Source organism: Vicia villosa, linkage group LG6 (assembly GCF_029867415.1).
Source record: "Vicia villosa cultivar HV-30 ecotype Madison, WI linkage group LG6, Vvil1.0, whole genome shotgun sequence".
NCBI classification, from domain to species: Eukaryota; Viridiplantae; Streptophyta; class Magnoliopsida; order Fabales; family Fabaceae; genus Vicia; species Vicia villosa.
Window position 1 is genome coordinate 27190522 of NC_081185.1, and position 13102 is coordinate 27203623.

General features: G+C 35.7%; 1 protein-coding gene across 1 annotated transcript; it reads right to left on the reverse strand.

The window, feature by feature from the left end:
- Nucleotides 1–10748: 10748 nt before the first annotated feature.
- On the reverse strand, nucleotides 10749–12754 carry LOC131609046 (heat shock cognate 70 kDa protein-like). The gene is made up of 2 exons (XM_058880678.1): nucleotides 12535–12754; nucleotides 10749–12412 (listed from the first exon to the last, which is right to left on the reverse strand). The coding sequence occupies exons 1-2, from the start codon at nucleotides 12752–12754 to the stop codon at nucleotides 10749–10751; spliced, it is 1884 nt and encodes a 627-aa protein (XP_058736661.1).
- Between the last annotated feature and the right edge of the window lie 348 nt (nucleotides 12755–13102).

Here is a 13102-nt window from a genome sequence, read left to right on the forward strand (position 1 = left end):
ACAATTTAGTGAACTTCTTAAAGTCTTTCTCTTTTGAATTCTTCTTTGTTACTCTTGAAGGGAAGGGTAGTTTGATCACTAGTTCAGCATCTTTCTTATTTTTTTCTTCAAATGGTTTAACTGGTGGTATCACAACTTCTGGCTCTTTCTGCTTTTCTCTTATTTCCAAATCCACCTCTATCACCATGGGGTCATCGATTTCCTCATTTTCTTTTTGCGATTCTAACACTTTCTTACTCCTTGTTGTAATAGCATTAATCTTCTCTTGGTCTTTCGGATTTTTCACAGTTGAGCTTGGAAGGGTACCTTGTGCCTGTAGAGTGAGATGATGTGCTATTTGACCCACTTGAACTTCCAGATTTTTGATTGAAGCTGTGGTGTTCCTGAGGTTGGTTCTTGTCTCTTCTTGAAACTGAGAATTTTGAGCTGTCATTATTTCAATAGCGATCTCCCAATCTGCTATTTTTGGTACCTGTTGTTGTCCTTGAGTTTGGAATTGTTGTGGATGGTGTTGGAATTGTTGCTGATATGGAGGTTGTAGTTGAGTTGATCCTTGCTTTTGAAAGTTTCCTTGTTGGTCCTTCCATGTAAAGTTAGGATGATTTTTCCATCCTGGATTATATGTATTGGCGTATGGATTATTTTTCCTTAACATATGAATCTGCTCAACTTGTTCTTGTGTTGCTACACAATGCATAACAAAATGCGGTCCACTACATATTTCACACACAATTGAGGCAATCGGCTCCACCTGTGCTACTTTCTGTTCACCAATGTTCATCTTCTTCAATCTTCTTTCTACTTCAGCAGCAATTTGTTCTTCCATCTTAACTACCTGATCAGCAAGCTTCAAATCTATTTTTCCTTCTGGTTGGCTCATTGCGCGATCATATAACTCAATGTGCTCGTTAGCGGCAATAGCTTCTATGATCCTCTTGATACCAGTGGATGTTGAAAAATTAGTTGAGCCACCGGCAGTAGTATCGATAAGCTGTTTGGTCTTGACTCGGAGACCATTAACAAAAGTCTGCATTTGCTCGGTTGGGTCCATGTTATGAGTCGGACAAGCCACCAAACACCTCTTGAACCTTTTATGTGCATCTCCCAGTGATTCCCCTTCTTTCTGCTTGAAATTCACAATATCATATCTTTTTTCGAATAAAGACTGGAGCAGGGAAGTACTCATTAAGGAAAGCAGTTTCCATCTGTTGCCATGTTGTGATGCTTCCAGCTGGAAGTGAGTAAAACCACTCTTCCGCGTCTTCGGATAAAGTGAATGGTAACATCACGAGTCTCTTGGCTTCTTCAGAATGGCCTTCGATCTGTAATGATGTTGTTGTGGTGAGGAATCTCTGTAGATGCTTATTCGCATCTTCATTGATTCTTCCAGCAAACGGCTTGCTCTCTAACTGTCGGATAGTTGAAGGATGTAGTTGGAAGTGTGCCACATTGACCGGTTGATTTACGATGGTCATTCTTCCAAGCGGTGCATTAGCTCTTCCATAATCTCCTAAAAGCCTCTCTGGAGGAGGTGGGTCACTGCCATAGTTTCAGGCTCAGATTCTGACTGTTCGGATGAAATAGATATTCTTTCTTCGTCTTCCGATTCTGAAACTGTAGGTGATTCACCTTTTGAATCCAGTCTTTTCCGCTTAATTTCTCGGAGTCGTGCTCGCAATAATCTTTCTGGTTCTGCGTCAAAAAGAAGTTCAGCTGAGGCCTTACCTCGCATACAAGATTAGACAGTTATTAGTTGGGAGTAAACAATAACAATAAATAAGTAAATAAAAATCAAATTTTTGCAAAAGAAATAAAATTTTAATTGCAGAGCAATAAAATTTTAATTGACTGAATAATAACTTATATTTTGGCAATCCTCGGCAACGGCGCCAAAAAATTGACCGGAAAAATAGCAAGTGTACTATTTTCACCGATGTAGTAATAATGGGTTTTACCCCAAGTATCGATCACAAGGATTGCGTAGGAAATACAAGTTATTATATGAAGTCAACTAAACAAAAAACACATATGGGTGTTGTTTTAAATGATTAATAAAATATATTAAAACACTATATAAAAGATCTCTTTAACAAGTTCATGAGGTGCAACTATTTGTTCTTAAGGGTGTTTTCCTAAGTCCTTAGTGAAAACCTTTTGATTTGCAATCCTATTGCCTAAGTCCTTAGAAACAAAGGTTTGTGAACCAAAGATGCAAATAATCAAGAATATTCAAATAAACTTACGGTATCCCTAGTCCTAGGTGATATCTCAGATTCAATTGTCTAAAAACCTTAACAATCATAGTCCTTCAAATTGTTAACCGGAGATCGATCTTTGTTTGTCCGACAAAGAAAGCATAAAAACATTAGACAATTAAATTGCAAAACATGAGTACTTGATTAAAGAAATACGTAGATCATAGTCATTACAATAAAAATCAGGGACACCCCCTGGCATTGGGGGGTTTAGCCTCTCATAATATTCAAGAAACCAAAATCAAAAAGTTTAGACATTTACAAAGATTAGGAGAACTCGGATCTTGGTGTCCACCGTTGAATCTCTTTGTCTTCCAACACCTTGATGAAGCTATCTTTCTCTGCTCTGGAATTCTATCGTACGATCAAAAGTGTCTTCTCCTTGTCTCTCAATCCTCTTTTAATCCCTCTAGGTTTTCAGATCTCAGCCGGAATATCCAAATTGCCCCCAGAACTTTAAAATTGTAAAAACATAGAAAATCAGAAATTCTGTCCGCACAGGCTGACACGGCCGTGTCACTTGACACGGGCTGACCGTGTCAGCTTCTGCCACTTTTGGGGAGAATTCTTTAGCAGGTTGGACACGGCCGTGTCACTTGACACAGTCTGACCGTGTCCGTCTCTGCCTCTTTTGGCTTTGACTTCAACATCAAAGTTGTAGCCCTTTTCGTTAGCGAAATTTTGCCACCGGAACCGCGTCATTCCGAGTTACGAAGCTCCAGTTATGATCAAAATACTACACGCTTGTCACGATTTTCAACTTCTTTTACACCAACACTTGTGCTATTTCCATCTGATCCAGAATTAACCTACAACCACCAAGTAGAGAGATCAAAAGCACCTAATAGACAAAGATAAATGGCACAAAAACAAAATGCACACAAAATAATTAGAACTAGATGAATCAAAGAAAAACACTTAAAAACAACCACAAAGTGTTACCAAGTATGACGATCTTATGCCAAATTTATGACGAAATTAAGTAGAAATGGTGACCGATCAATTCACAAAAAGATCCTTCAAATGCCATCCCTCTACAACGACGCTAGTGTAATCACAGATTGCATTTTTGCCACAGAAAAAGGTTTAAAATTCACTCACTTTATTAAGATGCCTCAACAATCTCTGTTCTCTCGTTCAAAGCAATGTGTTGTCTACACTTGCATACAGAGTTAACTAGTCCTGACAGGACCTTGAATGATGCACAATTGAGAATGATGCATATGTTGAAAACTAAGGATCTAACCAAGAAGTCTGAAGATGAATCTAAAGATAGACACAAGAATGTTCCTAACAATATCAATGACATCCACACAAAAGCTCTTGATGATACACAGTTTGAGAAACTTGCAGACCAAGTTAGGTATCTGCGTCCTTGAGGAACCTTAAGTTTTATTTAAAAAAGAAAAAAAAATTGGGGAGAAGTCAGTAGTTTACTTTGGTAACTTTTGTGGCCAAACAGGGGGAGAAGTAGTAATGTCACCCCAGAACAACAAGTATATGTGTGATCAACAATTCTGATGTGCTTAATTTTATGTTGATTTGTTAGTGATTGTGCTGCTCTTGTGGTATGGTTGGTTTTGATCAGCATTGTGTGCATACTGGTGGTGTATCCTGCGTGTGTACTGTATTAGCTCTTATTGTGTTTTGTTTGTTGTGTTTCTGCTGCAAGTGTTTCTCTGATATGGTGTGGCAGGTTGTTTTAGCCAAACATTTGCCAAAGGGGGAGATTGTTGATGTTTTTCATGTTGGCTGCATTTGTGGTAAAACACACATGGGTGTTTAATGTCTTGACTGATGTCATGACATGATTTTTAATGTGTAATACAGGTTGCATTTGTGTTTAGCTAATACAGGTTCTGGTGAATGTCATGATCGATGTCATGACATTCTTGTCTGACAGCAGGAGCTGTTATATTATATTAATTGTGTCTCCTGATTTCTCTCAATCTACAATTTAGGAAACCTTTTATTGTGTGCTGAATATTTCGTCCAAAAGATTTCGCTGACAGCACATTCTGTAACAACCAGATGGCGTGTAAATTAGGTTAACTTGGTTAACCTTAATGTGTTTTTAAAAAAGCCCAAGGCCCAAGAGCTGCATATAAAAAGTCTGAAATCCTAAGTTGGAACGCAGAGAGAAGGATTGTTAATTGTGAAGAACCATAGTTCTGTAGTTGTCTCTTGTACTCCAAGCAATTGTCTTTGATGATTGCGTTGGAATAGGTTGTGTTTTATTAATTGTCACTCTAAGATTTTAAGCACGAGTGTGTGTCTCTTGATTGAAGCTTTTAAGAAGATCAAGGTGTGTTTTTGAAGTGTGTCTTCTCTCTGAAATTGTTTAATGTTTATTTGTAATCACTGTTGTAATTGAGGGGGGGTGAGTGGAGATACTCAGGTCTAGGAATAGATTGGAATTACATTGGGTAGGTTTTAAGTGAGGAGTTGTAAATGGGTGAGTTTAAATCCGAATTAATTACACTTATATTGGATTTCCTACCTGGCTTGGTAGCCCCCTGAGTAGGTTGTTTGAACCGAACTGGGTAAACAATTTTGTGTATTCCTTATTGCTTTTATGCGTTTCTGTTTTAACTTTTGTGTTGTGTAATTGTGGGTGTCATAACATCCAGTTAGACATACAGCGTGAGTTACTAGAATTTTCATAAACGGCACCAGGATATATCCTGGTTCCCCTTACAATCTGAGAGTACTCCAGTCCCCTTACGCAATAAGAGATTTTCATTATTGTTGGTAACTTGTACAACACACAACAATAACACCAAGAACAATCCTCTTGGACCAAGAACAATCCTCTTGGATTTTTTACTAAGACCACTTATGATAATAATCTTCTCAAAGTGCCTAACTTGTTTCCAACAATCCTGGATAACAAGAATACAACAAGTATTTGATTTTTGTATAAGAGTTTTGAATAGTAGAACAATGTATCAATCACTTGATTGATCTTCTCTTTCAAGTAAAACAATTCACAAGGATATTTAGTGCTCAAGGTATATGAATATATGATAATATTTTTCTAAAATATGTATGTAACAATGCAGAAAATTTCTCAATGAAAGTTTATGAATGATGAACACTTTGTTTGGAAATTTTGTGAGAATAAAGTTTGTAAATTGTATGAAAGAGGTGAGTTTTTGAAATATGATATACATGGTATTTATAGATGACTCTACACCCTTTAGAATGGTTGCATTTTGATGAAACAATGCAATGGTTAAAGGTTTGAAATATAATTTCGTTTGAATTTAAACAGCCTGAAAAATACCCATTGGTTCAGTGGTAACCGGTTACTTGAAACGAGGTAACCAGTTACCATGTAACATTACTTTTTGGAATTTGAAAATATTGCCCAGGTAACCAGTTACTTGGTTGAGGTAACCGGTTACTTCACCTAAAATCTTCCAAAAACAAGGAAACAGTGGCACTGCAAAGTTGAGGTAACCGGTTACTTGCACTCCAGTAACCGATTACTCTGAAGCTAAAAGGTGAAAAATATGTGAAAATGGCTTGGAAACAAAACCAAAGATATTTATTGATAGGGTAATGAATATGAATGAAAAGGTGAACTATTTTGAGCACTAAAATATCAATGTTTAAGTTTTAGCTTTTACCAAATATTTTGAAGATCAATCACAAGGCTAATCTTCATAAAAATTGCAAATGATCCAAATGCCATCATAGTTATTTTGCTCATCTTTTTTATATTTGTTGACTTCACCAAAACAAATGCTTCATGTAATTATGGAGAAGCTTGAGATTACAATTCGTGTTGATCTGATTAAGCTAAAATCTACCATTAAGAGGTACGCAAATAAGAAACCTGATCAAAATATCTCTAAATTCACCCCTACCTTGTTGATCTGTTTAGCAATATGAACTTTCTTTGTCTGTGGAAAGCTAGGTCATATTGCTAAACATTGTAGACAACGCCCGAGAAATGGAAAACCTCCTAAACCAAATGTGAATGTGGTGAAAGGGGGTGGTGTTATTGCTGTTGTATTTTCTCAGGTGAATATGGTTTTTGGTGTGAGGAGTTGGATAGTAGACTCAGGTGCTACTATGCATATATGTGGAAATAAAGATGCGTTTACCTCATACTCTTCTGTAGGGGAAGGAGAAGAACCAATACACGTTGGTGATTCTCGGACTGCTCCAGTCCATGGTAAAGGTAAAAATTCTTCTCAAACTCACATCTAGAAAGATCCTAGCTTTAAGAGATGTTCTCCATGTCCCGACCATTAGAACAAACTTGATCTCCGTTGATCATTTAGGCAAAGCTTGGATGAAGGTATCCTTCGAATTTGGAAAGATTATTATAATAAAGGATAACATGTTTGTGGAGAAGGGATATTCTGATCAAGGTCTATTTGTACTAAATATTGATGAAATAATAAATGAGAATGCATCTTCATCTGCTTATATGATTGACTCTTTTTATATATGGCATGCTAAACTAGGTCATGTTAATTTCTCTGATATTTAGAAAATGCAAAACCTGGGCTTAATTAGTAGTTCTAATAAATCATGTAATGACAAATGTGAAATTTGTGTTGAAACCAAACTTGGTAAGAAACCATGTCCTTCGGTTGATGAACGTGAAACCGAACTGCTTGGATTAATTAATACAGATTTAGGAGACTTGAAACATACAATGACAAGAGGTGGAAAAAAGGTATTACATAACTTTTATTGATGATTTCTCTAGATACACTAAAGTTTATCTTGTTAGAAATAAAGTTGAAGCCGTCAACATGTTTCTTTCTTATAAAGCAGAAGTTGAAGATCAATTAAATATAAAGGTTAAGAGAATTAGATCTGATAGAGGAGGTGAGTATATAATGTTTAATGAATCATGAGTAAAAAAAGGTTTTATACATGAGGTAACTCCCCCTTACTCATCTGAATCAAATGGAGTTGCTGAAAGGAAAAATAGAACTTTGAAAATATGATGAACTCTATGTTGGTTAGTTCCTTTGCTCCTAATAATTTGTGGGGTGAAGCTATTTTATCTGCATGATTTTTACAAAATAGAATTCCTCATAAGAAAACTGGTAAGATACCTTAAGAGCTTTGGAAAGGTTATTCTCCAAATCTGAAATATTTAAAAGTGTGGGGGTGTCTTGCTAAGGTGATGTTTCTAGATCCTAAGAAAAGGAAAAATAGGATCTTAATCTTCTGATTGCATGTTTATTGGTTATGCTGAACATAGTGCTGCTTATAGATTTCTTGTTTTGAAAAGTGATGGGCATGATCGTAATACTATTATAGAGACTAAGAATGCTGAATCTTTTGAACATGTATTTCCTTTAAGGTCTTGATAACTAGTGCCCTCAGGCCACTCTTTAAGCATACTAAATAAGAAAAATATTCTTTATAAAAGTTAACATTTCAATTTTCAATACATTTTCAATGCATTAAATACACGTAATTTAATAAAAACTCACTACTTTAATCACTTAAAGAGTGCCCCAAGGGAAGTGGTTAATATTTCCATTTTTTTAAAGTCTGATCATATTTCTCACGATGTTCTGGATGACTCTTGTCTTGAAATTGTTGATCATAATATTAATCATAATGATAATTTTAATAAGGATGAATGTGAGGACTTGAGAAGGAATAAGAGACAAAGGAAACCAACATCATTTGGAAATGATTTTTACACTTATTTAAACTATAATGATCCTTTAAGCTTTTCTGAAGCAATTTCTTCTTCTAAATCATGTTTTTGGAAGGAAGCTATAAAAATTGAAATAGATTCAATTACTAAAAATCATACTTGGACTCTAGTTGATTTATCCCCCGGAGCAAAACCTATTAGATGCAAATGGATATTCAAAATAAAATATCACCCTAATGGTTCTATTGATAACTACAAATCAAGACTTGTTGCAAAATGTTTTACCCAAAAGGAAAACTTTGATTATTTTGATACTTTTGCTCATGTCTCTAGAATTTCTTCTATTTGCGTTTTGACTGTTTTAGCTTCCATTCATAAATTTGTGATTCATCAAATGGATGTCAAAACTACATTTTTAAATGGTGGCTTAGAAGAAAAAATTTATATGACTCAACTTAAAGGCTGTGTGGTTAAGGGTCAAGAAAACAAAGTTTGTAAACTTCTCAAATCCTTGTATGGTTTAAAACGGGCTCCTAAACCATGGCATGAGAAATTTGATAAAACTTTAATTACTGATAGATTTTCATCTTTTGATGTTGATAAATGTGTTTATGCAAAAACTTTGAATGGCGAATGTGTTATTATATCCTTGTATGTAGATAACATGCTTATATTTGATACATGCATTGATATAGCTATTGAAACTAAAAGTTTAATCTTATCAAAATTTGACATGAAATATATGGGAGAAACAAGTGTTATATTGAGTATTAACATCATAAGGAAGAAAGATAGTATCACACTATCCCAATAACATTATATTATGTTGAAATTTTTTTAAGAAGTTTGATACTATGATGTTAAATCTGCGAGTTACCCTTATGATTCTACCTCTTAATTAAAGAAGAATGAAGGAGATCCTATTTCTCAATCTGAGTATGCTTAAATTATTGGAAGTTTGCTACATTTGATGAACTTTTCTAGACCAGATATAACTTATGCTATGAGCAGATTGAGTAGGTATACTCTTAGCCCCAATTAGCATCATTGGGGAGCGCTTGCGAGAATTATGAAATATTTGAGAGGTACCATGAATTATGGGATTAAGTATAATGGATTTCCTACTGTCATGGAAGGTCACAACGATGCTAATTGGATCTCGGACTCAGACGAGAAAAAATCCATTAGTGGTTATATATTCACACTTGGTGGTGGTGCATTTACTTGGAAATAAGCCAAGAAATCTATTATTGCAAGATCCACAATGAAATCAGAGTTTGTAGCTCTGGAGATGGCTTGTAGTGAAACTGAGTGGTCAAGAAATTTTGTAGCATACATTCCATTATGAATAAAACCCAATCCATCAGTGTCAATACATTGTGATAACCAATCCGAAATTGCAATTGCTAAAAACAAGACGTTCAATGGAAAGAATCAACATGTTTGATTAAGACACAATGTATTAAAAAACTGTTGGAAAATGGAATAATTTCCATAGATTATATGAAATTAAAGGTTAATTTGACCGACCCTCTGACTAAACCCTTGAGTAGAAAAATTATTTATGAATCATTGAAAGGAATGAGACTTGAGCCAATTTGAATACAGTAAATAATGGTAACCCAACCTTTGTGATTAGAAATCCTATGAAGAAGGTTCATATGGGTAACAACAAGTTATTTACTAAATTGACAACACTATTTCCCCTTCCTACTGTGGAGTGCTGAGCTGCATTAGTAGAGGATAAGCTTAAGAGCTTTTAATGATTTTCATATCCCAAATGGGTGGTATATGAAGTGCATCATATACTTGATGGAATCACCTATATGAGTGTCAAGTGGAGCCGCTTGCAAGAGATTTGACAAATCTCTAGAGCACTCATGAACACCAGGCACGCACATGGCCGAATTGGCGCACAACGGCGATGGCAACAAGAAATTGTGGGGTGTAATGACTGGTAAGGCCTCTAGTACACACCAAAGTGTATTGGTTCATAGAGCTTGCTCAACCAATTCACTTATGTTAAGTCTTATTAGTCTAGGCTCTGGTTCGTAGCCCAAAAGACACTAGACTCGAAAAATTACATTCTCGAAAATTGCCCAGGAAATTTCCTCCCTTCTAAACCCTTTTCTTTGAACCTTTAAAATATGCGGGGGATATTTTGAACCCTTTCTTGGGCAATATATATTTGAGATTCTCACTAGTTCTCGAATTCTTGATTTCTACAACTAGAAGGTGTTGTTTAATCCTGGAGAGTGTTTAGGATAATACGTGAATAAATCTCTCAAGGACAGTGAATCTAATTCACGACTCAGCTCGGACTTTCCTTATTTTATATTGAGATTTCGTTAGTGTTGATCTAGTTATTGTTTTTGCTTTCAACATCCTTAACCTTGTCCTGAACGGCCAAAGCAATTGTTATTCCAATTTCTAAGAATAGCTTTCAAAAGCTTGAGTTTCTTGTCAAAAATTTACATAGGGCAACGAACAACCTTAGTGTTCCAAGTCTGACCAATTAAATGTTGGCAATCATCATTAAAAGACCACATGCTCATGAACCTGAATTGAGAAGCAAATTTAACATCATTCAAATCAAAGTGAAGTTGAATAGAATAATGATCATTCTTATTCTTGATCAAAGTGCTGCAAGAAATTGCCTCACACATATCAATCCATTCAAGATTACACAAAATGACAATAGCTTAAATAATTTACACATGCATTTTCTATTTGTCTAAACTTGAGCTTAACCAATTTCATATTGTATCAAAATAAAAGAAACAAAACAAACAGCTCTAAAATTATACGTGAAAGTACTGAAATTCCTAAATGAAAATAAAATAAGTCAAATGTTATCAGTCACAGTCACTCTCCTCATCCGAGTAACCTTTGTTGATCTTGTTCAAAGAAGACTCAAAGATGCTCTCTAGCTCCCTTAGAAAGTCCACAAACACGAATGTTTCTTTTTGATGTTTGCAATCAAGCAATTTCTTTCCTTTTATCATTGCAGAATTGATCTTCATTTTGTCAATTGATGTAAGCATCGAACTAACACTATCGTCCCTCATTACTTTCCTCATGTTGTAAAGATAATCATCCAGAGCATTCTTTGCCTTAACTTTCTTATTGAACATCATGTCTTGCGCCTTAAAATTCTCAGCTTCTTGAATCATTCTCTCAATTTCTTCCGTTGATAGTCGACCATTTTCTTTTGTTATAGTAACATCTTTCTTATTGCCACTGGTTTCTTCCTCAACAGAGACATTTAATATACCATCCGTATCTATAGCAAAGCTTACTTGGATCGGAAGGCCACGAGGTGCAAGTGGAACGGAGAGATTAACCAATCCAAGCAAGTTGTTCTCACTGGCTACTAATCTCTCACCTTCATACACCATAATTGAAACAATGCTCTGGTCATCAACACATGTGAGGAAGACATGCTTCTTCTTTATAGGAATGGAAGAATTCCTCGGAATCAACACACTCATGATATCTCCTTTGGTTGATATACCAAGTGACAACGGTATAACATCTCGCAGCACTAAGTTTGGAACAGATTTGATGCCCTCACATAATAATGCAGCCTGGACAGCAGCACCATATGCAACAGCCTCATCAGGATTTATGCTCATGCACAAATCCTTTCCATTGAAAAATTCTTGCAAAAGCTGCTTCACTTTAGGTATTCTAGAAGAACCGCCAACGAGAACAACATCATCTACAAGATCCTTATCCATTTTAGCATCATCAAGGCAACGTTCAACGGTATCCATACACTTTTCAAAGAGGTCTTTATTGAGTTGATCAAACTTGGCCCGAGTAATTGATGAACGAAAATCAATACCCTCGGATATCGCATCTATCTCAATTGTGGTCTCAGTGTCAAATGAAAGTGTCCTCTTTGCCCTTTCACAAGCAGTTCTTAATCTCCTAAGAGCCCTCGAGTTTCCAATAATGTCCTTCTTATGCTTCCTCTTGAACTCCTTCACAAAGTGGTTTACCATTCTATGATCAAAATCCTCTCCTCCAAGGTGAGTATCTCCGGAAGTAGCCTTCACATCAAAGGCGTTATTCTTGATTGTGAGAAGAGACACGTCAAAAGTTCCACCACCAAGATCGAAGATGAAAATGTTTCTCTCTTCAACATAATTAGCTTTCTTTTGTAGGCCATATGCAAGAGCAGCAGCAGTTGGTTCGTTGATTATCCTCATCACATCGAGTCCAGCAATGACACCAGCATCTTTTGTGGCTTTTCGCTGAGAGTCATTGAAATAAGCAGGCACAGTAATCACAGCATTTTTAACTTTTGACTCCAAAAACTTCTCTGCTATCTCCTTCATCTTTGTAAGAATCATAGATGAAATTTGCTCCGCGACAAAGAGCTTTTCCTCATTCTTGAAGTTAACAACAATCACAGGGTTATCTTCAGTACCAGCAATGACCTTAAAGGGCCACAACTGTAGATCATTTTGAATAACAGAATCACTATATTTCCTTCCAATCAACCTCTTGGCATCTACAAAATTAAAAATACCGGCGTTGTATAATATATTTTTTTCAATGTAAGCATAGAACAGAAATAACAATAACTAAATTAAATAACAAGCCATGCATGACAGAAAAAGGTAAACTAAATACCAAAGATAGTGTTGGCTGGATTCAAAGCAGCTTGATTTTTAGCAGCATCGCCGATCAACCTTTGATCACCAGAGAAAGCAACGAAAGAAGGTGTGATTTTATTTCCTTGTTCATTGTGGATTATCTCTGCTCGGTTGTTTTGTTCCTGCCATACAGCAACACATGAATACGTTGTGCCAAGATCAATTCCAATAGCAGGTCCCTCATATTTTTTAGCCATTATTTTTCAAGAGAGTGAAAACTGTTTCTAAATTCACACTTTAGAAGATAAAGAGATGTATATTTTCTCTGGTTAAATTAATTAGGTGAATATGTGCATGTTAGTTTTAGTATTCCATACATGTATTTATGTCTTCCTACCAGAACCTATGACTTTTATTGTTCCAATAAAAAGTGTCTCGTAGATTACTCCCGTTTTGGTTTTCCCCATTAATATTCCGAATGGGAATTAGGAGAAAAAAAGCTGTTGAGCTTCTAATAGCTAGCGCGTGCACTTTATGTGCTTTAAGTTTCTCTATTCATTGAAACAAGTGAAGATTTTACTACCAACAAGGATTTATAGGTCAGA